The sequence below is a fragment of the Aptenodytes patagonicus genome, chromosome 1 (assembly GCF_965638725.1).
Source record: "Aptenodytes patagonicus chromosome 1, bAptPat1.pri.cur, whole genome shotgun sequence".
Classification (NCBI taxonomy): Eukaryota; Metazoa; Chordata; class Aves; order Sphenisciformes; family Spheniscidae; genus Aptenodytes; species Aptenodytes patagonicus.
In genome coordinates, this window is record NC_134949.1 from 79,460,565 (window position 1) to 79,486,248 (window position 25,684).

The 25,684-nt window shown below is 42.2% G+C and overlaps 1 protein-coding gene across 1 annotated transcript in view; it reads right to left on the bottom strand.

Annotated features, from left to right (window-relative positions):
- Positions 1 to 25,684, bottom strand: part of PHF21B (PHD finger protein 21B) — a 167,567-nt gene that overhangs the window by 50,355 nt on the left and 91,528 nt on the right. Inside the window, exon 4 of the mRNA XM_076344142.1 lies at positions 17,029 to 17,352. Within this exon, the coding sequence (XP_076200257.1) occupies positions 17,029 to 17,352 (324 nt within the window). The remainder of the gene's footprint in view (positions 1 to 17,028; positions 17,353 to 25,684) is intronic.

Consider the following 25,684-nt stretch of genomic DNA (forward strand, 5'->3'; position numbering starts at 1 on the left):
CAACAACAGTTTTACAGAATGGATTTTTAATGTGGTAGTGACAGGGGAACAGATTGCTATGGCAACAGCAAAGATGAAAATTCTTAACCTGAATGGATCGTCACTGAAGTAATTGCAGGGTTTTTTTACCCATTCTACATCCATTTTACAACTTGAATGCTGCATTCAACCTTGAGCTTGCTTTGTATAAATGCCAAGCACTATATGCAACCTCCAAGTTCATTTGACTTAAAACTTGCTGCACCTTACCTCAATAATCTAGGATAGTTGCTGTCTTCTAGCTAACCTAAACATCTGAATGCTATTATTTTTCCATATAGGTCACCAGTAAAAGCACTGTGTGCTTGGATATAACTTTGAGGCTCCTGCAAGATGTGTACGCATACATATTTTTTCTTTCCTTCTAGACTTACCTTCTATAAAAATCTGTAGAAAACTGTCTTCATTTTCAAAATATGGTGAAATCACTGTGCATGGCATTTCTAATAATGGTGGAATAATGACATATTTCAGTTTCACACGCAGATCGTATCCCAAAGAGACTGCACTTCAGACACATATTTTGTGTAAATAGTAATTTAATTGGAATTTCATAGAAATTTAAAGATTTCTCTTGCAGCTTTTAAAAGTGTTTGTTTTCCCCACTTCCTTTCTCTTTACTCAGAATTCATTAATCATGCTCTTGTATGCACATTTATTATTGTTATGAAGTAGACAATCAGAAACACAACAAGTCCTGTTGCTTTTTTAAAATACCAGTATTTTTGAAACCATCCTTTCTTTGGGCACTAAAAATACCATTTAAACAAACCCTCATTATAGCCAGTCAACAACAACTCAAACTACACCAGATGCTCTTGCACTGAAACAGCCTACAACTGCTCTCACTGCCCGTTACAAGGCCCCGTACCGGGGTAGCAACAAGCGGCAGGAGCCAAGGTACCGCCTTAAATTCCAAACCTGCTTTGAAAACCACGGTGTGACCAAATTCTTAATCGCTGCTGAGATATTCATACTCATCCCTTTCAACACCACTTATCTGCAAGAAAACCCACAGTGGTATCAGAGCTCATGAGGGTATCGAGGAGTATATGCAGAGATAAAGCAAGCCATTTTCTGCTTTTACCGTGGCTCTTAGGCTTTTCAGAGCAGCATCTAATTTCTCTCTGCTTTTACCACGGCTCTCAGACTTTTCAGACCACTATCTCCACTTCTTGCCACTTGCACATTCCCATTTGGGTAAACTCAAAAATACAAACTCTGTTTGAACACACTGTGGGCACGTATTCTGGCAAAGGAAAAACATGATGAATAAAGTTCATGAGTTTCCCTGGTTCAGAAATCCCACTGGTTACTTACGCCAGAGGACAGATAGCTGTGCCAAATAACTGTTCTTAAACACAGCTTCCATCACATTATTTACTGGTTAGTATTTTTTTAAGGTACCATTATTTTTCTCAAAGGAAACAGGATTTTTCCACAGTCATTAGAACACACTCTAAATTTCTGAAAAGAAGGAAAAAAAAAAGTTTGGCTATGTGAACTGCATTAGTATGCACATACCTGTTCTGTGATTTGAAGCTTTATTCAGAAATCATATTCAATTAATTAAGTCTCCACCTCCTGCACAAATGAGTGTAGTCTCACTGAGTTGCAACAACAACACTCAGCAGCTGTGATCACACCTATAGTCTCTTGCTCAGCTGATTCATAAAAGATTTGCTGTTTAGCTACTAAACTGTTCCAGGTTGACACTGTTTTTAATGACTAACGTCTTCAAACTACTTATTCTCTGTTCACAGTCTGCGGAAATATTTCAGAGTAAAGGGAAAAATGCATGCACAGCGTGTCGCACAAAGCAGTTTCTAGCCTCTCCCTCAAGTGAGTTCGAGCATGAGTGAAAATCTTTCACAGAGCCCCACCAGCTGCTGAAGTTTTACTGCTCTACCCCAGTTGCAGGAGATGAGGATTAGGGTATGGAAAGAGAGGGCAGGGGGAGGAAAAATAAAGGAGGAAATGACCGTCATTCCTTAGTGATTTAGGAATCCTCACCTATCAGAATGGCCCATGCAGCCTATGAGCAGCTCCTGAAAAATGAAGATTATCTTCCAAATCATTCCACCTTAGCACCCATAGGGCTCAGAGCTGCTTTTGCAGTTTTTGTTCCGAGTTTTTATTATGCATTCTGCAGTCACTCTGAAGAACTGGAAAACACGAGGGAAGTGACAGCCTGAGATGATCTAATTGCTCGCTGCCACACAGCCCCTTTTGTCAGGTCCTGAGCTGAGCTAATGCAGCTTGCTAACCAGGATAAAGAAAGTTTTCTGCTAGTTGAATTAGCTTAGGAAAGTATCCAGCAAGCAACAGAATAAAGGCAAGGGAAAAAGCAATGTTTCTCAGCTGGCGGGGGCGGGGAAGGGAAGACAGGAACCACAAAGGTAGGGGAACAGAAAAATGGAATGATGGTTCCAACCTTTTTGGAGAAAAGAAGCTATTAGATCAGTTCTGCCATAATAACTGGATGTTGTTACCAAAAGTAACTTCCTTGAGCATAGACCTTCAGGAAGGAACATGAAGACTTTGCCTGAATTCCGTATAAAGGGTGTATAAATATGGCTGATCTTAAAATTCTACTGTTAATAAAATTAGGTAGAAAAAAGGAAGCAATAACTTTTCCAGGAAATGTTAATTTGAATGTGCAGAACATCCCATAAGCTTGCTTTATTTTTTTTTAGGCAGACTACTCGGCAATATTGAGCCACTTGCCCATCAACAAAACCCAGTGGAAAACACTGCTTTAGTACAGCATGGCTGAATTATCATTGCTATCGAATTCTTAACTTTGGTATTCCACAGTTCTAGGATTGCAGCTGTGAAAAATCATTGCAGATATCGCTACGTAGGTGCCTTCTTCTAATTAAAAGAAAATACTGAAATACAGCAGCACCTTATTTAGTTTTGGAGGGTGATAAACTCTACAGTATTCACTTACAAATGTAATTGATTCTTTGATGATCCAAATAAAAAGGCTGATCTTTTATGTTGATTTGTTCAGATAGTAACAGGATTTGGCAAATTTATGCTTATATAAATAAATTCACAAATACGTACATAAGATACATCTATATACACTGTATGTATGTGAATACACAAACACACACTTCAGAACACATAATAATATATTACGCATAATATTTTTCCAGGGTTGTAAATATACCAAAGTGACCACCAGTGTTTCCGTACAACGACAGAGCCAGGAAATTTTAGGTAGTAAGTAGAAAATCTCCTCTTCTTCCTGAGCTGCTGCATTAATATTAGCGCTAGCAGAACTAGCCTCATAAACACTGAAGTCAGCAAAGGTTCCTTTGTTTCCGAGCCTGGAAATTGTAGCTGTTTCTGGAGTGCAGAAATGATAAGACGAAAACCAGAAAAAAGTCAAACCACAACTCTGGTCTACTGTCTAGCCCGTGTGACTTTTTCTGGCTCCTACTTAGGATGTTTCATCCTGCTAGTCCCAGATAAATCTGGATACTGGGACATCTTCCAGGGTCCTACTAGGCTGTTTCAGAAAAAGCCCCAATATGCCTGTGTCCAACCTAACTCCAGCTAAAGAGTTGAAAATCACCTTCTCACCCCCCCCCCCCCCCCCCACACACACACACACTTAGCTGCTGTCAAGCCTTAAAGACAGTAAAATCCTCACGTGCTGCAGATTTAACTATTAATATTCTCTGGACACCTGAAGGCTTGCTTCTTGGCAAGCCTGGAAACATCACCTCTGAGGTGTCAACAACTCAGTACCTAGAACTGAATCCACAAATGCATGCAGGTACTGCACGGTACAATGTCCAGCTCTTTGGTGCCTTACTGCAGTTCTTAATTAGGCATCCAAGTTTCCCTGTGTAGGGTATCCAAAGAGTATGACAGGGCATCTTGGGAAGAAATTTGCAAACCAGCACCCTAGGGCAGAAGATAGATAGATGTGTTCAATATGTGTTCAATAGGAGTGTTTTACTGCGCTATTGACTCCAGACCTTGGTACTTTGCTCTGAAAGAGGAGACCTGCTTCATTCCCACTGGGATTCACCTCCCTGAGTCCCCTCCCAGAGACTAATCTGTGTTCAACCACTTTCATTCAAAACACAGTCCAAGAAAGTTGTGCTTTCTTTTCTTCCTCCTTCCCATCTTTCCCTTCAACCAGTTTCTCAGGAGTTCGATCACCTACTCCAGAGAAGGAAGATTTCAGTTCCTACACTCACACATGGATCTGTAAGCCAATTAACTATCAGAACATACTTGGGAGAAAGACTCTTCTTCTAAGCTTTTCTGCTAAACTAGTCAGTGAGAGAAGAAAGAATGTGGTCTCATGGCCCAGTGGTTAGAGAACGCTTGGGGGAAAAGACAACCGACAATTCCAGTCAACGCTTTGGCCACCTTGTTGTTCAACCCTGTTAACGTGATAGCAGTTCTTACAATGCCTCAATGCAAACATTTTGGCGCATAAGGAATATCACTAGTAGAAATAGAGGCATTTATGGATTTCACCTGGGTCCAGACGTGATAGCTACTGAGCAGAGTTTGAGGATCTGAGTTTTGAACTCCAGACAGCTAGGAGCACTTCAACACTGAAGTACTTCCAAAGATCTAGTCTAAATCTTTTTTGCTAGAAATAAAAGACATAGGGAGAAAATATGTCCTATGTTTTCAGCTTGCATACTTTGCAAATTAGACAGCACAACAATAATGTCTTCATAAAGGCAGAACCATGAACCTTTATGAGTCTTAACTCAGTTCAATGAAGGTCTGTGCAAGTATCCATACGGAGATCATTGCAGAGATCAGGACTTCAACCCAGCCATTCCCAGAGCTAAAAGGGGAAAAATTGTGTTCTTTTTTTTTTCTTTTTTTAATTGGACAATGGTATCTTAAATCCAAAATAATTGCCAGGGAGATACAAAGAGAACTTTACTACCTGAAATTTCTATTAAGTTTTCAGACTGACTGCCTCTTACTCAAACAGGGTTATTTATATCATGACTTTGACCCACAAAGCAAAATGTTGGTAAGGGATGCTACTCAGGTCTTCAGTTACCTTCTACTTGCAGACATGAAAGTTCTGTATAGTCTATACCCTGACACTGCAAATTGAAAAATCATAAAAATTAGGATGAACAGGTCACAAAGATGGTGTTTTTTTTAAATTAAAGGTTCCTTTTCAAAGAAAATGTAATAATAATAATAATTAATAGCATACTAAGCCTATTGTATTGTTATTAGGAAAATGGTTAGAGACATGCTAGTGATGTAATCTTGTCGATTAATTCTGCTGGTACGAATCTAGCTTCACTGTACTTGACTTCAGTGGAGATATTCCAAATTCACACATTTGAAAATGCTCATAAGATTTGTTGAGTAATACTTTGTTATTAAGAAGACTTATAAACTTAAACTTATTGAAGGACATCATGTATATCAAGACACAGGTTGATTCTGGTTCTATGTAATAACTTCTGAATTCAGAAACAATTTCTGGAGCTCAAATATGAGTTTGAGCTCATATTCCTCAAGACTTGAGAACAAAGTGTAAACACTTTGAGCCATCATAGTGGTGGTTCAAAGCCACTTACTCTGACTTTAAAGCCCACATTAAGAACACAGATGTAGCAGAAACCTGAAGCTTTTTATCTTCTCATACTTATTAGGGAGGTTGGGCTTTTCTTTTCCAGCAATAATAATAAATGCAGTGTCTAATTTCCTGTATAACAAGAAACATTAAAAAGTGAAACAAGTCGACAGAATATAGATTATTGGCTTATATTTTGAAAAGACAAGTGCAGGGGAAAATGAATATAGTAATGTCTGACTCTGAAGAAAACATTGTGAAATCAGCAAATAGGGTGGTGGGATTTTATTAGAGCAAATGCTAATTAATTACCACATACAGTCTTCTAAAATCATACCCCATAGTATCCCTGCCAATTTTCTACAATACTCTCATTACTATTATGCTAAAATAGCCGTCTTTTAAAAATATTTTAGTGTACTGATTCTTTAAAGAGAAATTAATATTACATTAAATTAAACAAGGCTGACTTGTGTTTTTATTTTACACCTGTAAGGGCAGTAAACATTTAAGGTAAGACCCTTAAATCATCATTACCACTTCAGCAAACTACAGGAAACACAATGTTACTTAAATCTTATCAAAGCTGTCATGCACTTTCTGGTATTACCTATTCAATCACTGTTAGTTCAGTGATCTTGTATGTAAAAATGAACTTATTTCCAATCCAGCCAGTCTCATTGTTTGATTCAGTGAGGGATGCAACAATCAAATTGTTTGTAATATCACAATCCATCACTATACGTGCAAATTTGATGACACAGTCACTGAACTGGGGTCTTAAAATCAAACACGAGAAACAGGCTAAACAGAGGTCTATAATAAGGATCTCGCCAAGAAAAAAAAAAAAGAAAACGTTGTACCCATTAACTAAATGTCTTGTATAAAAGCAGTGGGGACATGTTCTTGCTTTCACTGGTCAAATCTTCAAGGACAATATTTGGCCAAAGAATTAGAATAATCAAAAAGATTAAGACCCCAGCACAGAAAAGCAGGTAAATACAAACTCAGTTACAAGCACATGATTAATCCTACTGAAGACATGTGAATTATATACATGTTAAGCTCAGGGTTATGCTCAACTGAAGGATAAACTTGAACCCGTTTTCTGAAATTATTGACATTGAAGCCTGATTGTAAGATCAACAAAAAGAATTTTGGTTTGTCTTACCTTGCCTGGTACCTGGCTTATTTTAAAAGGGTCTATGTTTCAGTTTTCATAATGATAAAAGTCCAAGTCCAATGCAAGTCTTTCTACTCAGAGGGCAAAAACGTGACTCAAGACTACAGCGCACCTTCTGCACAAGAATTATCTGCGCTGAAGGAACATCAAGCCCAAGAGTGATTTAGAAGCAGTCAAAGAAGAAACAGGCTCATGATAAATAAAAGTTAGTAACTAGTCTTTTCCCACCCATACACACATATATGAGTATCAAAACCATACGATATAGCTGTTAACAGGCATCCGCCAACACTCCGTCCTTGTCACTGATGGAAACTGAAATATATCTGTCTTGCCATTCAGCTATTCCCTAAATTTAGAGATGAACAAATTTGGTTAAATTTGGATCAGATCACTTTCTGACTCACATTATCCTGCAAGTTAGCAATCCTTCACACGTCACACAAAAAAGGACGCTGAATGTTATACATAATCTCTTACCTTTATGAGGCACCGCACACAGTCAAAGCAAGGAATACAAAAATATATCGTTAAACAACAAGAAACCCATACAAACAATTCTGACGTAAACAGCAGCACAGTGCTTATCTGTTGAAACATGCATTCAGAGAGCCAAATCTTTAACTAGTGGAAACTCACATAACTCCATCATTCTGAGCACAACTCTCTAGATTCCTAGGCCGCGAGGGTCTGCCCTTCCGTATAGGAATATCTCCACAGACAGATTTTTTTTTTCCTCTCTCTCTCTCACATACACAAACACTTTTAATTGCTTATTGTGTAGCAATTTAACTTGAATTTTTATAAAATGGCTGTGATGTGAAGAAGATAACAACTAAACCCTAACATCAATAAGTGCTAATAAATATTAATATAACATAAGCACCAGTTTTATTGCAATGTGAAACCAGTTTATTATCCACAGATGAAATCAAATTGCTGCCTTTATTACTGTCAGGAATGACTTCTAAGATATTTCTATTTACTACTTGAGCATTCATCAGCACTCTGTATTTACAGCATCTAGTCTCTCTCTCTCCCTCCCCCTCCCCCCCACCATTTATACATAAAATAATTTAAAAGCAGTATTTTCTGAAACAGTTTTCCAATTAATTTAAATATAGACACAAATGCACATTATGAGATTAGTAGCAGACCAATTGCCAAATCCTGATACAGTTATAACACCAACAGGAAATCTTATCATGCTTGTATTTGCAATATGAACATTGAAAGATAAATACAGAGTTTGCAGTCTGGTATCAAACACTCAAATTCCTGCAAATTATTCAACTACCCCACAAACTCTGCGGATAATGAAAAAAGCCCACCTTTTGATGATAAATAGAACTAAGACGTTTGGCGATATTCCAAAGCCTTTCATTTCCTAAAGTGGTGCCTTTTATTAAAGTAACAGCACATGCAGAATAAGTGGATGTTTTTATGCATCCTGTAATTTAGAAAACCTAAGAGATGATTTCCCCACCCCCAAAGTTGATCATCTTTCATTATTACAAACTCCACTTCAAGTTTGAATCACACAGCCCTCAAATTTTCTATCCATCCCCTCACATTCTTGCTCCCCCATTTTAAATAGAACTAACTTGAAAATTCTGACATTTTCAAGAATGCTTGCCTGGTAATTTCCGTGAGGCACAGACAGCCTCCAATTACAATGAAATAGCGACAGTGTATTACCATTTTTAGAGCATTCTTTGGTTTTCTGAAGTGAATCAAAGCTCTCCATGGGAGCTGCTCTGATTAGCGTCAAAACAATAATGTGCTATAAACTCTCAGCATTAGAACAAGGGACTCGGAACTTTGTTTACATGGATGATACATAAGCATGTATAAAAATATCACAGAAACTTCCATAAGGGGATTGCCTATATAGTCCTACATTTTAAGACTTTCCTTATTAGGAAGTTAAAATAGCTCCCAAGAAAAGGCATGAAATTCAAGCAAATGCATTTTCCTCCTTTAACCTGGTCTCTTTTGTTTGGTTCTCTATACACAGGCCGATTAATTACTGCTGGCTATAAGGACCTAGATATACAAACAGGCTGAGAGCTCCGTTATTCTTCTGCGGTATCAGGAATCATTGACAAAACGAAAGTAGTTTTAGTTAATCCCCTTCCACTCGTGTTCCTCGGTAGAGACTCTTCCCAGATACTTGCAGGAGGACAATCCATTCCATAAACACCGAAGTAGCACATCCATACCTACATCCCACTTCACGCGAACCTGCAGAGGGGACGTTTAGTGACACAAAGGTTGCAGAGGACAGAACCACAGTACGGTCTCCAAAATTGGGACTTGCTGTTGTTTCCTGGTCGTTTACGTTCTTGCAGCGTGGTGTTTGTTTGCCAGTCCCCACAGAAACAAATTTGGAAATGTTGCTCCTAGATTCTTACAACGAAGCGTCAGACAGCCAGTGTGAGTCCACTTTCGCTTATCCTTTTGTGCTGAATACTCCACTGCCTTCCCTGGAAATTTTTGGCTATGTAAGGAATACCATGTTGGGCCTAATCAGGTGTTATTCAGCTGCTGAGAGTCTTTATTCAGTCTTTGATACCAGTGGGTGTTTGACCCTATTGTAGACCAAATGAAAATGCAGATTGAGAAAAGCAGAAATCCACGCACTTTAGATGTAGTGACCATATACGTACGTCTGGGATATTTAAAAGGAAGCCATTTATAATCAGGAAGCGTAAGTGCTTATTCTGAATCTGACATTTAAATATCCCATCAACAGCAACCAGCATTGCAAAACGGTTTAATTAACCTGAAAGGATGTAATTTTATGCTATTTAGCAAGAAATACAAATTTTAAAGTGCTTTTACGGGGTATGTATCAGAGTCATAAGGCCAAATCCTGCTCTTAGCTACCCATATTTAAATATGGAGTAAATTCATGTACCTCCCTTAATAAACCTGCAACTAAGATGCTGTAAATACAAGCAGAATCTGTCACACATACTCTATAATCCATTTCCTAAAATTACCATGCTCTTTACAACATTCTAATGGTAGACTTAAAAGTTAGCAAAGCCCCGATGACAGAATGGATCACTGGATGGTGTGTGAGGCTGTGAATACTTGGGGTTCCCCCTTTCCTTGTCTTTTTCTTTATTATTATTTTTAATTTAATTTGGCTGAGCCACCTCTCCTCTTCTACATCTACAAATATCTCCTGAAGATAACTTGCCTTAAAGCTATCACAGGATGATCCAGGAGACTGAATATGTGATATTGAATCCTTCGAGGTCCAAAACTAAGATCAGCCAATGTCTTTGTCTTACTCATACTCACAGTGTGGCTGACGTCCTTCTGAAAGCCTGAGAGGTGTGGTCCACTGGACGAAATGTAGGACTGTGATGGATGAATCCAGGCTCTCTCCTGCTGTGTGACCCCAGAAGTCACTTCATCTCTCTGCACTCTGATTCCCCCACAAATGTTGTCTTGCCTGCTTGCATTATATGCTCTTTAGCAGACGCTCCCTCCAACAGGTATGCCTTCAGTGTCTGCCATGGAGACCAAACAGGAAGGCTAATCAAGTAGTTAATATGCTAATAAGACTCCGCTTCAACTCTCTGCTCTATAAGGGCATCTGTGTGTCCCCAGGCAAGACACTTGGGCCCAGGTACCACAAGCAGAATTTCCAATGGGATTCAGGACAGGGAACACTTCAGAGAATCTCAGTCTCTACCTCTGCCTGTCATAATATCTGCAAAGTTCTTGACGCAAAATTCCCTATCTATGCTACTGTTCTTCACAGCAGCTCAAGTGGGATCCCAGAGAAGGATTTTGGTCCTTAGGAGCTCTTTGCAGGTTCCTCTAACACTGTCTAGTAGGACCATACTTCAGAATTCCTCTGTCTACAATAACTCTGGTTTATGAACCCATGGGCATGACAGCATGGGCAGTACCACAACCGTCTCATCCTTGGGCCTGCCTGTTCAAAATCTTCCTGCCACAGGCTTTCTGTGTAGTTCTCTCCTGTATTGTTATTTCTAACAGAACACTGTTACCACACCAAGTTGCCCTCACAAACTGGCAGAAGCAGATAGCTCAGAGTGCGAATTTGGACCTGGCAGGAGACCCAGCTTCCGTTTCACATTTGAGGAGATTGTAAAAAAACAGCTCAATTTGGGGAAATTGAGTAGGAACTGTCACCCACACAGAGCAATCATTGCTCTGTTCCTCCAGGAGAGACATCCAGAAACCAGCACAGTGCCAGATAAAATGAAGCTCAAGTAAGCCCTCAACAAAACTCTTCAACATCTTCGAATTCAGTTGAGCCACTGCTGATCAACCCATACCTGGAGAAAGATATAACTGGTGTGACGGTAAGATCAGAAGCCATGGACTCCAGAAACACAATGATTTCTTTGGTACATTACAGACAGTCCGGTACACTTCTGATGCCAACAAGACTGCCGGTCCTCCTGTAGATTGCCAAACTGACCATGGTAGTCATAATCCATAATTCAATGTCTTCATTTTTCCCCTCCCCTAGACCTACGTGGAGCCTCTGGATCTTTCTTTTGTCCTTCCCTGTGCTCACTGGTTATCATTTCCACCTGCATCTTGGCACAGCGAGATCAGCGTGGATGCTGAAGATTGAGCAGCAGATCAAGAAGTATGAGGCAGATGGGTAAAGAGCTATGGCAAGAGCTAAAAGGGGCCGTAGCTTGCTCCAAGGACTTGTGGGACAGTTCTTGTTCCCAAGGATGCCGTGTGCAGCACGGATATGTCTGAGGCATTCTCAAAATGACCGAAAAGGCCAGTAGTGTGGCTGCCAATACGGGGATCCTGCCTAAGGCAAGCCTTGGGAGCTTCCTGTGAAGAAGCATAAATGGATCCTTTATTTCTCAGTTTTCCAACAGCAAAATGTGGAATAATAGCACCTTAGTCATAATAACTCCATATTGTGAGCATAAATTAACTATTGCCATGTACTCAGACACCGTGGTAACATGGATCATAGAAAAAAGCCACATAACCAATACAGATAAATATATCTATAAATAAAACCTCTAAGTACTACTGCAATACAAATAATAAATAAAAGCCAAAAAGACTTAGTCATACACGCAGGTGGATTTCCAATTATGGAGGAAGCACTTTTACAGAGAGCAGAGTGGAGCACATTAAGTGGGATGGTGAAGAGAAAGGCAATAAATCATTCCACAAATAAATTATTCTGAAAAATGGCCATCACAGGCAGAGGTATGTTCTTAAACTTCTGGAATGCAGTTTTTTCTAGTAAATTGAATGCACAGATAGCTAAGAAGTATATATGAGCATCCTCCTACACGTATAAAAGCCACTTTTTCCTGAAAAAAAATGGATACCCATGTAGCCTGCTCAATCTAAACACGGATACAAGTAGTTCTTTGAGCTGTGGAGTTAATGAAGCATTTGTGGAGAACAGTTTACTATCCTGCCAAGAATTTATAGCACTATAAATCCTCATACTGTATTTTACTTTGAAATAACCTCCCTGTATAGACAAGCCCCAAGACGCAACAGCACATGTGCATGGGGAAGCTTGCCAAACTTTTCTCCGGCTGACCCAGGGAATACACGTGTGTGAAGGAAAGCACGGAAAGGAGCAGGAGGCAGACTTTACGCTGTTGATTGTGGAGTCCTGATGGACGGGGAGTCAGTGCCTTGCTAAGATGTCTTCTAAGAGCCGCATAGCGTAATAGGGGACAGAGCATCACATCAGGATCGCAGACAAGAGGCAGCTCTTTTATTACAGCAGTATCCAAATGTTCCTCCACCTAGTATCTACTTCGCACTTTAAAAACCTCTGGGACTTAACGGTAGGTGACCAGGGCACATACAGCACATGACAGGTATATACAGAGAATACTGTTTATGTTGACAAAGCGAGAGCCAGTTCTGGCAGCACTCTCACTCCAGCGTCACGGGTAAGTTTAAAGCCAGCAACGCCAGCCTGCGCAGAGATAGCTAAGCTAGCTGCAGACAACGTCTCCTGGAACTAGAGAAGGGGAGCTGCCGGAGAGGCAAAGGTTACCTTGAGCAGTACTGCTTCCAGGACACCGACTACCTCTGCAGAGCCACTCTGCACCACGTTTCTGTGGAGCAACTTTGTGTGTCCGTCTCATGGTGCTTCATGGCCCAGTGCAGATACGCCCTTCCAGTGCTTTTGTCTTTGACTACAGCTCCTGAAAAGCAGCCGAGTGGTCTGACAGCTGTATTCCCCCCTCTTTGCTTGCTCTCCCAATAGCTGGCTGATCCAACTGTCTTTCAAACGGCCAAAAGACTTTCTGCTTTCCCCAAACTAGGTTCTGCGATGCCTGCTGGCCCTCAGTTTTGCTATTTAGAAGAGAATGAGGAGGCAGCAGAGGGGCATTTTCTTTACCCGGTACATTGTTCCAGCACAGCAGATGGGACTTTGTCCTTCAGCAAAGCAACCTCAGATCCTGCTTTCAGTCAGGAAATGGTGGCTAGGATAGGAAATAGCAAATACCACATAAATACAATTACAATAAAAATATAATTTGAGAGGTTTATATTAAAATCTCTTTATACCAAGAGTACTTCGTAGGTACAGGCATGCTGATATCCTACAACTATCCAGTAGCTCTAGGGCATTCTCTATACAGAATAGCAATAGCTGTTCTCTGAAGGCAAAGCACTCCTAGCGTGTATACAGCATATGCCAGCAAAATTCAGCTTATGCCAGCAAAATTCTGCTTTTGCCAACCTAACTTGCTCCAGATCATCCAAATGAAGCTCTAAGCTTCATTTCTCTAAGCCGGAGAAAGAGCTATAGCCATGACATCCCTGCACGTACACTTTCATCAATGTAGCTCCATCAGTCATGTCTTCATACGCTGGATTGACACTGAAAGGCTGCCAAGGAATAGTGTTGACCCAGCGCTAGTTTCTGGAGCTCACAATTTCCAACGCTTACAGATTTCAATCTTTGTTAGTATCGCAACGTTTCCTGCTTCTAATAAAACGTGATAAATATCTAAACAATCGTCTAGTATCTGTTATGCGTGTATTTATTTAGATACTTTTTTCAATGCAGATATGGCTTCCATTACAGTCAACAACGTTTCAAAATCACTTTAAAAATCTGCTGGGTAAACAACAGCCTAAAATGAAAATGCTGACACGCAGTTGCCCAAATGAAAATTCTGTAACAAACTTACATTTAATCCTATCTATATTTGAAAGTTCTGTATTTAGATTATAGTGTTTGATGCCCTATTTTTTCTGCTGAGTTTCATTTCGCATTTCATTCTTCCTGCTGGATACCACTTGAGATGACCGTATACACATCCTGATCCCCTTAAATGCTTTCGAGCAGAAACCACTGTTCAGAAACTCATAACATTATATTTCATGCCCTTGCCCTTTCCCTCACTTTGCAGATGCAGAGGAATAGGCTACACTACACCAGTAATCTCATTTACTACTATCAGCTTGCCACCTTAACCCAGTTTGCAGAAAGCTGTCATTATCCTCCATCTCACAAACTTCATACATTTCAGCAGAAAAAAAATACTTTTCTGAGCCATAACAATGCCACAAAAAAGAAGAGAAATTAAATGCTTATTAATAAATGTCAGCAATGAAATTTCCCTCCGACACTACAGCACTAGTAGCTAAGGTGTTGCTGCTATTGATTTGTAATCACCACTCCGGGAACAATCAAGAATACTGAGCATGAAGCAAGAATAGATTTTTTTTTTTCATTGGACCTGAAAAAGAAACATTGCAAAACAAATTTAATTTGGGTAGAGGAGTGATAATTAACATGCAATCCAGCACTAAGCTTCCTGACAGCTTAGGACCAAAGGTCAGCTTGCATTTTTTTACATTTACAATTCAATATTTCTAATTGTTTTTATCCATGCCTGCTGACTATTCTCAAAAGATGAAACCACTATAGTCCTCTGCTTCAGAAACTTGCCATGACTCAGCTTCTTCTTCTATAAGTTACTAACATAATCAGAGATACTAAATCACAAAACTACAGCTGTTGAAAACTTGCAATGTGAAGACATTTCTAGAGAAAAACACTGGACCTCTTCCTCTAGCAAAACCAAGGCAAACCCCAAATGCTGGACAATATTCCCATGCTATTCCAATAACAGCAAGCTTCTGCTTAAAATGAAGCTGATCTTGGTGAGAAAAGTTGTAATGCCAGGACAAATACTGTTTCAGGTGGGAGAGAACATAGAACAGAAACATGCGCACGAGCGTCAGGGCTTTGCTCCAGCAGGTTGCAATACACTGCTGACCGCAGCGTGTTTGGGGATGTGGGAGGTGGAAGTGGGACCCGTGTGCCCTTTTGAAAAGGTAAATGGGAAGCACCACGGATAATTCAACAGCACACCAGCTTACCAGGTTAGAAAGTCTTTTTCTCTAACAACACTGGCAGAAGTTACAAGTTTGCAGCCAACTGTTCCAACCGGCACTGTTCTCCAGCACCTGGGACTGTTATTTCACTGTTCAGGCTAAATACATTAAATGTTATTTCAAGCTTCTTCCTTCGCTGTTTTGATTCTTTTCTTCCTATGGCTCCTGACAGTGACAGTAAAAGATAGTCCTTCACAAAATGATAGACCATTGAAATATTGAAACTTTTCTCTTTCATATGATTATCATTTATATAGTTATTTTCCAGGATTCTAAGAAATATCTACTGGGATAGCTTCAAGTATCTTTTCAATAAAGCATAAACAACACTTTCAAAAAAGGAAATTACCCAGCATGAATACAGAACGGAGATTCAAAATCGAATTCCCCACACAGCTACTTTAGTGTAACAGCTAAAGACAATGCCATTTCTCCAGAAAAAGTGACAGGACGATGTGGTTCCCAAAGTGGTTGGATGTGCTTTCCATTTGTTAGCGGATGCAGTAGGTGACGGTCATTCCCTGTCCGGTGTTCAGGAAGGGGCTTCCTGGGTATTAAAAAGCCTCGTGCATTCCAACATAACCTTGATTTACAAATGTCTTCAGGTACAGTTTGCCTGTTGCCCTTATCCATATTGTGTTCTTCTTTCCTGATTGTTAGAAATTCATATCCTGAGCTTGTGAAGGGGAATTAAAGTACAATAAAACCAGACTACCACAGCCTCTATGTGCAGAAAGTAGAAAAGAAATCCACATTTCCAATATTCGCAATAATAGTTTTCACCCTCTTCTCCAAAGTTTTAGGAAGGCTTTGTCACTTTCTTCACATTTTAACTTCATTAGCATCATTTCCCTCTCCTGACACACACCATGACTGGAGTAAAGACTTCTCTTTTGTGGCTATTAATGGACTGCACAAAACGATGCGTTCGGCAAACAGCACCCCTTCCTCTTTTGCCCTCCTTTCACTAATTCAATCCGTTGATTTCATATTTAGATTACCGTGAACATAAGCATGAAACATACCTATACACCTGGACCTGGAAGCAACAGCCTGGCAGCCTGCCAGCTCCCACACAGTTTGTGCTTTTGCTCCCTCTGCCTAAGTGAGGGAAGGTACCGGCACCGCACCAGGGATGCTTGAAGTGACGGCACAGCCAGGAGACCCTCCATCCCCACAAGCTCTACCTAAGCTCACAACGTGGCAACCCACATTTCTTTACATATACCTTGTCGTTTTTGAGAACCGCTTCTTAATCAGAAAAGTAGCCGCAGAAGGTGGGCGACTGGGGGCCAGCAACAATAGGTAGCCAAGTCCCCCCTGCTCAGCGCAGGTCTCCTCGACCAGGGCCCACGCCCCGTCCACGCTGTCACAGGTGAGGGGAGCTGCCTGTCCCCCAAACCTGCCGCGCACCCGCAGCCCCGTGCTTCAGCCCAGCTCCCCTGCCCGCTCTGCACCTGCTCTGCCCCGGGCGGGGCTGGGGAGTCCCCGTACCCCCAAGGGGGCAAATACCCACACTCGCTGGGGGGCGGATGGTCCCCAGGGCACCAGAGGGAGAAGCCCTCCCCCTTCCAGGGCAGCGAGGCGAGCCTCCGTACCCCGGCGGCACTTGCAGGAAGGGGCAAGTCCCCCGGCACCTCCCCTAGCCCCGACACCACCCGGAGCCCCCACACCCCCCCGCCCGCCATCCCCTCAACCCCCCGCCCCCGCCCAGCAGCCGCCCCTCCCCGCCCCGTCGGGGCGCCGGCCCCGCCCCCGCCCGCCCCCCGCGGCGGCGGAGCCCGCAGCGCGCCGCCCCCCGCCCGCCCGGCGTTACCTGGGCGTTGGAGCCGAGCTCGGGCGGCCGGCGGGCGCCGACCAGCTTGGCCGTGGTCTGCAGGTTGATGGGGGCGCTCTGCGGGGGCTCCACGCCCGCGGCGCTGCAGCCCAGCCCGCCGTTGAGGTGCGCCGTCACCATCGCGATGGGAGCCTTGGCCGGCAGGACGGAGATGGCCAGGCTCTGCCCGGGGCTGCCGCTGGGGCTCCCGCCGCCGCCGCCGCCGGGTGCCTTGAGGAGCGCCGGGACGCCGCCGGGCTTGGCGCTGCCGCTGGCGCCGCCGCCCACCAGCACGGCCGCGGGGCAGCTCCGCACCGCCAGCTTCTGCCGGGGGAGAGAAGGGGAGAGAGAAGCGGCACCGTCACCCGCCGGGCTGCCGCCGGACCCCGGCCCCCCGGCCCCCGCCGCCGCGCTGTCCCCGTCCCCCCCCCCCCGGCCGGTCTGCTCGCCCGCGGCTGGAGCTGCCCTGCCGGGCTCGGCCCCTGCCAACGCGGATTGGGGTTTATTTTATTTTCTGTTACGGTTTCCTTCTCGGAAGGAGGGGCGGGCGGGCGGGCAGGGGAAAGGCTGGGCGACCCCTGCTCCCTCGGGAACTCGCGGATGCGCTCGGGGTTTTCAAAGTCTTTTTTTTTTTTTTTTTTTTTTCCCCTTTGGTATCTGCTAATGCCCGGAACTCATGATCCCGGTGTAGGTCTAGATAATACCGCAGCTTTAATTAATAATAAAAGGCTTAAAGAATGCTATTTTCAACTTTCTCTTCCATTAGTCTGAAAATCCATTACACGTGCTCGCCTCGCCCCAGCGCTTGCTTACTTCTCGTATTCTGTCACCCTGACTTACTTTGGAGTCGGTTTCTGTTTTCCCTTTAACTCCCCCCCCCCCCCCCCTCCACTATTTTTCCAGTGTTTTGTTTTTTGTTTGTTTGTTTGGGGTTTTTTTTCAAGCTAACTTTTCTCCATAGCACCCATTTTAACTCGCAGTTCTCTGTTTTTCTTCACAGTTGTACTTTTAAATTGCTACAGAGTGGCTATTCCGTCATCTGTAATAGGAACACATTGACTATGATCTTGTTATAGTATCTCTTACAAGACTTGTATTTGAGATTTCTATAGGCGCTGTGAAGTTGCCATATGGTAAATGCCAGCGTCTGCGTAAAATGCTCACTTTTGAAAAGAAAAAAAACTTTTATAAAGTTGTTGCACTCTAAATAATCTCAGAAGCTGTTCTTATTACTGCCGTCTAGGCAGGTTAGGTATACGTGGAAAAAAACTGTGCTGGTTCAAGCCTCTTTTGATAAACATCTCACTTTTACAAGAGCCGACATCAGAGGTACTGAACCCTGCAAAGACTTCTGCCCGCGTTTAACTTTATTTGCTGACCGGTCCTATCGGCTTCAATGCAATTACATCTTAACGCGTAGCCTTTCAGGAAACTTCACTGCCTGTCTAGGTCTGCTGCTGTACTATTAAAGTCATTAAGAGTTTTGTTGTCAACTTCACTTGTTTAAAATGCAGTGTGTATATATATGTGTGTGTATGTATGTATAAAGTCACAGACATGCTTAGTTCTTTCCAGAATCAAGGCTGAAAATCTTACTTCCGGGCAGAAAGTAAAAGCCTTGTAATACAAAACTAACTGACTTTTAAGAAAATACCTTCCTTCTTACCTTTAAATCCACTATACGCTTTAAGGCTGTAAAGCCTCAATTGTCAAATATGTTTGCTCCAGGAACTGTAGGTTTTGTGTTTACATGAAATAGCAAGCATGCACTTTATCAGAGATACCTGCTTCATATTTTAATATAAAGAAATGACTTTTTTTATGTCAGCAGTATTCGAGTAATCGTGACTTCATATAAACTGTTTTAAGCTTTGTTCATTTTTGCCTTTACCTTCCATTCTCCATTATCCTAACAGTCATCCCAAGGAAGCACAGGCAATATTTTCCTTAAATTCTGCTGCTGGCGTGTCATTGATGTTTTGAAGAGGAAAGAACTTTTCTTTCAGTACAGAAATACACCTGTCTGTTAGCTGAAAAGTACTCAAGTGAAAGCCAAGAAGCTCAGGTGCGTTTTACGTAGGTGGAAAAAGTTGCTTACGACACAATTGTATAAAACTACTATTTCTCTGTTTCGTCGTAGTACAGTTTTCCACTGGTGTTCCTTGTACTGGTATGTTGCTACAGATGCAAAATGACTGCATGTAGGAGAGCTGAACACTACCCCTCCCCAGCTCTATCGAAAACCTCCTTGCGCAGTGCCTTATTAACCTGTACAGTAATACAAAGCTTTCAGATTAAGAGTTCAGCTCTGTGGTTGTGTTTTTGTTTTGATTTCTGTCATGTGAAAAACTCTAAAAGCTCACAGACTGTCAGAAAATGCTGTACTTGGTTACAGTGCTATAAATCCTTTACCTCACCAGACTTAGCCCAGGAGTGAAATCCTAGCTCTGCTGCAGACAACCAGAGGTTTGCTGCTGCTGTCAGTAGCGCCAGGGTTTCTTTTTTTGTGAAACTCAGAGCATTCGCTATCCCTGATAGGTGACTGTATCGATGAAGTGTCTTTTCATGTTTGTCCTCAGGCATGTGAACATTTGGATTACTGAATGAAAAACTTCTCGCAGAAATACTCAGTGTTACTGTACTGATTTTGTATTTTCACTTAAAAGAAATAAAATTCCTAATATGTAATATTCTAGTGGTATTAGTACAGCTTTACTTTTCTCTCAGGCAGTTCAGCAACAGAAAACATCCAAGCAAACGAAACCCCATGATCCCAAAAGATCTACAATCCTTGGTAGCTCAGTGGAAAAAGCAAGTAAATAAGTAGGAGTAGATTATGACTTTCCTGACAAAATTCAATAGGAAGTGATTGCTTTTTATCTTGTTCCAAAGGAGGAAATTGTGCCGAGAAGTAAAAAACCAGAAATTCTGCAAACAAAGACAAAAATTCACTACTCAAACTGCCATCCATCCCATTTCCACTGTCCTCCCTATATGCATTAACAGGGAGCTCGTTTTGTGTGTCTCTGCGTGTGATGCGTGCTAGTATTTTCCCAATAAACTGACGAACCTGTCTATTCATGTGTACGCGACAAAAAAAGCTAAGGAAATAAGGGTTACTGCTTGTTTCAGTCTAAGTTGAGATAAATACTAAATGCTTGTAAAATTGAACATTTATCTCCTAATAGAAAACTTTCATTTTAACTTAGGTTTTGGGGCTTTTGTAAGTAAATACAGGGAAAAAAATTGTGCCCCTGTGATAGGCTTGCAAGGACCAATTGGCCCATGCCAGCCACCTCCCCAGGGAACTGCTATGCTAAATTTATTTAAATAGCTGCAAATTTTAGAAACTAAATATGGAAGCATATACAAAGGATCAGGTGCTCAAGATTACCTTCCAAAAGAGAGTTACAGAAAAACTGTCTGTTTGGGGAAAAGCAGCGACAGTATCTCTTCTGTGTCTCATTTATTAATTTTCTGAAAATGTACCTACCAAAACTTTAAAAATACCCCCCTTAATCAGATTACGTTAGTTAGGAGATGAGCTATTATGTGGTTTTTCTTTGTAACAACCATTTTTATTTTATACCCCCGTGAAGACATTGATAAAGGAGTGTTGGCAGAAACAAAGATTATGATATGAAAGATTAAAAAAATCCTCAACAAAACCTACATCTGCTGTATTCTATTTCTGCCAGATTAATTAAAAGAATAGTCTTGGTTTTTAAAGAGAGATAAAATCTGCATTTTGAGAATCAGTCAGCATAACATATTCTCTGACACTTTTGGAATGATGAATAATAAGAAACTAAGCAAGCTTTGGACACTGCAGCTGAAAACACGCGCTGATATAATGGAAGAGGCAAAAGAGGGAAAAAAAAAAGAAAAAAATATTGGCTTTAAATGCTGGAAAGTAGGTCGCTGCTTCTCATCCACAGCACAACAGTCCTCACAATACACCAATTTTGAAGCAGTGCCTTTTCAATAGCAACACAACTTTCATTTTCACTGCAGGATGCCACAGGCAAACCGGAGTTTGAAATATGTATGCCAGTCACATGCAAACACACCACAATGTGCTGGAAAGCTGCTGCTTGTTTATGATTTCCCATCTTGTACGTGGCACGGTCTCAACTATTCAAAGCAGAGCTAATATTTTTTCCATATATATCAAAATAACTCTGGCCTTCCTATTTGTTTGTACACGAAAGCCCTCTCCCCAACCCCTCCTTTCTATCGAGGTCCATGCTGTAAAGGTTTGCGGCTGAGACGGCAACCGTGCAACAGTTTTAGCCTCCCCTACTAGCAGTTACTCAAACGCTACTTCTCCCATCACGTACCACGAATCATTCTGTGTAGTGAATAAAGAAATGGAAAGAGCAAAGGGAGAAAGGATTTGAAGGCGGCTGTGCTGTTGTGATACGCACACTGAGCAGTACGGTACACGTACGCACATACACGTGCGCACGTACTCCAGCCAGACTCAGCACGGACAGCATCACTTTTGGCTCCTCCATTTTTACTCTGCTGCAGCTTACATCACGTCTGCAAATCCTTACCGATCTGATGTCAACTTCACTTTGCACAGACATCTCAAATAAGAATGTGGTCATATTCTACAACGGAGGAATACTCGGCTACCGGCTGCTCTTCGCCACGGCAGTGATTTAAAATAGATGCATGCCTCTCAACAAACCTTCACGTTTTCCTAGTAAAATACAAGACCTGTTTAAAAAGGACCTAAAATTCACTGTCCATCACATTTACATTTTAACACCTACATGCTGTAGATAGAGACTTCAGTCCATTAATCTTTCTAGAACGATGCTCTCCTGACAAAGCAGTTTCGCTGTGAAAAACTGCAATTGTTTTCAGAGCAATATCGGTTCTTTTCCTTAGTGGCTCCATGGCTAAGAGAAAATATTTGGCATAACCCTGAGAGTTTATTTAGCTTGCAGAAGACTGGCAACCCACTTTCAAACCAAAATGATGGCTTGTCAATTAATAATTTAATATTCGGCACTAATCTAAGGCCCTGCATGCAAAACAGCTGAACAGACTTCTCCAGCGATGAGGGCCATGACCTCTGTTCATTTACTCAATTGTCACAATAAAATTCTCTTGAACGACGGAATATTTAATATTCAAAGAGTGACAACACACAAATGCATTGCGGACAGGCCACCAGCTACGGCACTTTAGTATAGCGTCTCAGGATTTCGGTACAATCCTATCAATTTCCGTGTGTTTCTCATGTATTTCCAAGTTGCTACTTATATACACGGCTGATCCTGCCTGATCTGCGCCTTAAGTCACGAACCAACCACCTGCACAACTTTCCACACCGGAACAGAAACGAGCAGGGCTTCGGCTGAGCATACATACGTACACATACATGGGCACCCACAGGAGTTTGGTGGATGTTTATAGAGGCGAAAGGCTCCGTAGTCTGCATTGTATCCCTGGACTCCCATAAAAAATGCTTCCCTTCGCATGCAACCCTCGGGCACCGGGTTGCCTGTACCCGAAGAGAAGACATTAGAACGTGTTTTCATACAACCAAGGATGAAGACCCTCGCATGGAGAAGTTTTATGCACTGTTCCTGAAACACTCTATTTCGATGTAGCAGTGTTCAAGACGTGCAACCGAGGAGGAGGAGGTGCAAGGAGGAGCGTTTTTAAGGACGGCTGGGGTAGTTCCTCCTGCCAATCTCTCGGTAAATGACCTGTCAGTTTGATGCAAGCGCTCTCCCTGCGACGCCCAAGCTGGGGCGGGGGAAGGGATGGGGAGGAAGGAGGGGAGGGAGGAGAAATTGCTCGACAGAAGTATTTTCATGGCCCCCAGGGAGGGGTCACCGCGGCGCGGGATGATGTGCGGTACCCGGGGGCAGGAAGCCTTCCTCCTCCTCCTCCTCCTCCTTCTCCTCCTCCTCCTCCTCCTTCTCCTCCTCCTCCTCCTCCAGGCCGGCGCTGCGCGGAGCTGAGGGGACACCCCCTCGGCTGCTCCCTGCAGCAAAACCCTGTCGTCCCCCCCGTCCCTCTCCTAAAGGAAGCCCCCAAAAGCGCAATTACTGAACGAGGGGGTAGTGACTGCCCGACTAGGTGGAACTCGGGTGTTAGTTTTTGTCGGGAGGATTAAAAAATATCTGAGGAAAATCTGGGACTCGATCGAAACAGCCTTTCCAGGGGCGGACTTTCAGCTCAAGGAGGCCGAGTGTGAAACACGGGCAGGGAGGTTTACGTGTGCTGAAGTACAATCTCAGCATTATCATTTTTTTAAAGGCTTCTTTTGTCTGTTGGTTTCTTCTTTTTCTTTTTTTTTTTTTTTTTTGACAACTTCCTGCCTGCCTGTCATTAGAAGTAAGAATGTATTCCTTTCTCTCTATCAGATCTCAGTTAATTAACCATCGCTGCAGCAGGCTCAAGGATTTAAATTCAAAGTGAAACTCATTCTAATCAAAACTGCAGCAAACTGGGGGTTTTGTTTGACTTTAACCTGAAAGTCAGTTATTGTACCACTGAGGTACATACCACATTACCAGCTGAGTGCTTTCAGCATCCCTCTATCAGTGTGAAATATTTAATCGGCACGAGGATCCAAACAGCACAGCAGAGGGGAATCTAGTGTGCGCATTAATTTACTTTCAGTTGAAAAGCAGTAAAGCAGGTCAGAAACATATAACCTTCTCCCTTCCCCTGCTCCTCTTTCCTCTCCCAAACAAATACACAGCACATCAGAAGAGTTTTGGTGTCAGGGGAGGGAACGAAAGCCACCCTCTATGAATCCAGATTGGAGAGTCAGACAATAAATTAGTCATTCCCGCCAAAGAATGACAAACACTGCCTGGAACAGAAGAGGGGAACAACCCCTCCCTCTAAACATACCCCTCAAAATCCCCTTTCAAATTAATTACATTGGGTAATTGTTTTTTTTTTAATCTTTGACTCTTTCTAAGCTAGAAAGATGGCTGAATGATTACCCCTTCTGTGTATGACATTAATTAGAAAGAAAGCAAATGCCAGGAAATAATGAAACAGTCTTTCTACTAAGGTGCAATGGCTTTGGATTTTCTGACCAGCCACGCTCTCCAGGAAAGGTTTCCATTAATATTATTGGTATTAAAAATCTGTTTTAGAAGCATTCCCAAGCTCTTCTACACATCAGCAATTTTATATATCGCAGAAGCATACTGCAGCGTACAAAAGCTAAACTTTTTCTGCTACCAAATCTACCCTTGTATTTCTTGCTTATTCCCTGAAGACAGTCAAGTTCCTTATCTCCTTGATATCGTAATGAGAATATTGACATGCAATTTTCTTTCACAAGGGATCATTTACAACGTGAACGTTACGTGAACAAACTTGTACAATCCTGGAAGCAAAACCACCACGCAGAAATGCGACGACAGGCAACAATTGAAGTTGCACCAAAAAACCCCACCCCAGCTCACCAGTCTGATGTGGCCAAAACTCTCAGTGTGGCTGCTTTCCAGGACAGGGCAGCAACGAAGAATTAGCAGATTTATGTAAAGAGAGAATTTTCCGAACTGGTAAATACCCTAATAATGGTAACAGTGGGCTTAGAAAAGCACATATTCACTCAAGTGCAATTAGCCTTTAATTTCTGAAACCATTAAACAGCTTGCTGACTGAAAAAAACAAGCCGTTTTCAACTGTATTACTAACTGGCAATCCGCTCGTCAAAGCTCGGAATTATCTGCTTAGTGACTTGTAAACAGCACTTTTTAACTAACAAGGAGTAGGGGGGAAAGAGGACGATATTTAATGAGAAAAGTCAGATTCATATTATGGAACATTCTGGAAGTGCCTGTGCATCTTGAAGGAGAGGAGGAGGGGGAGCTAGGGTGGGTTTTTTTTTTTTTAATAACCTCACAAATAATCCCTCCTCCTTTCTCTCTCTCAAACCATGTCAATGATCAAGGAAATGAGAACAAGGCGCTTGATTCACAGCTGACTCTCTCTTCTTGTTACATCAGATCAAGAAGGAGCAGTCTAACAGGGGGGCCGATTTCTGCAGGGGAAACAAATATACAAGCTGGCATTTTGTCTCCTACTCCTATTAATTAGCCCGCTTTTGTGTCAGAAACAGAGCTTTTAAAACTTGCAACGGAGTTACACATGTGCCCACTCGCACATACGCTGCATGTATGCATCCAGAAAATTAAATATTATGCATGTGGGATAAACCCCTCCCAAAAAAACCTTCAAGGAAAGAGCGGTTGGTTTCCGACTTTATTTGACGGATGGATCTCTATTCTTTGCCTTAACCCCAAGAAAAACTGCATAGTAAACTGCTAATAGTAAGATGCGGCCTGCGCTAAAGCCCCTGTTAACGACTGCCTTTAGATGGGGTGCATTGTGCTCTGGATCAGGTCTGTAGCGGCGAGAGTGCAGCTCAGTCTACACATCTGTGAAATGCTTCTTTTAAACCCAAACTTACAACAAAGGAAAACTTTGGCTTGATCTCACTTCAAATAAACCAGAAAGCATACAGGCATCCTCTTGGCAGGTCAGAGGAGGCTTTAAATGGCTCCCCGCTGTGTAACATGGGTTCTCCCCTAGCCCCAAAGCTGAAGTCCTACTTGCTATTAGCAACTCAAAATTTACATTCTTTTGCTGTTGCCAACTGAAGTTT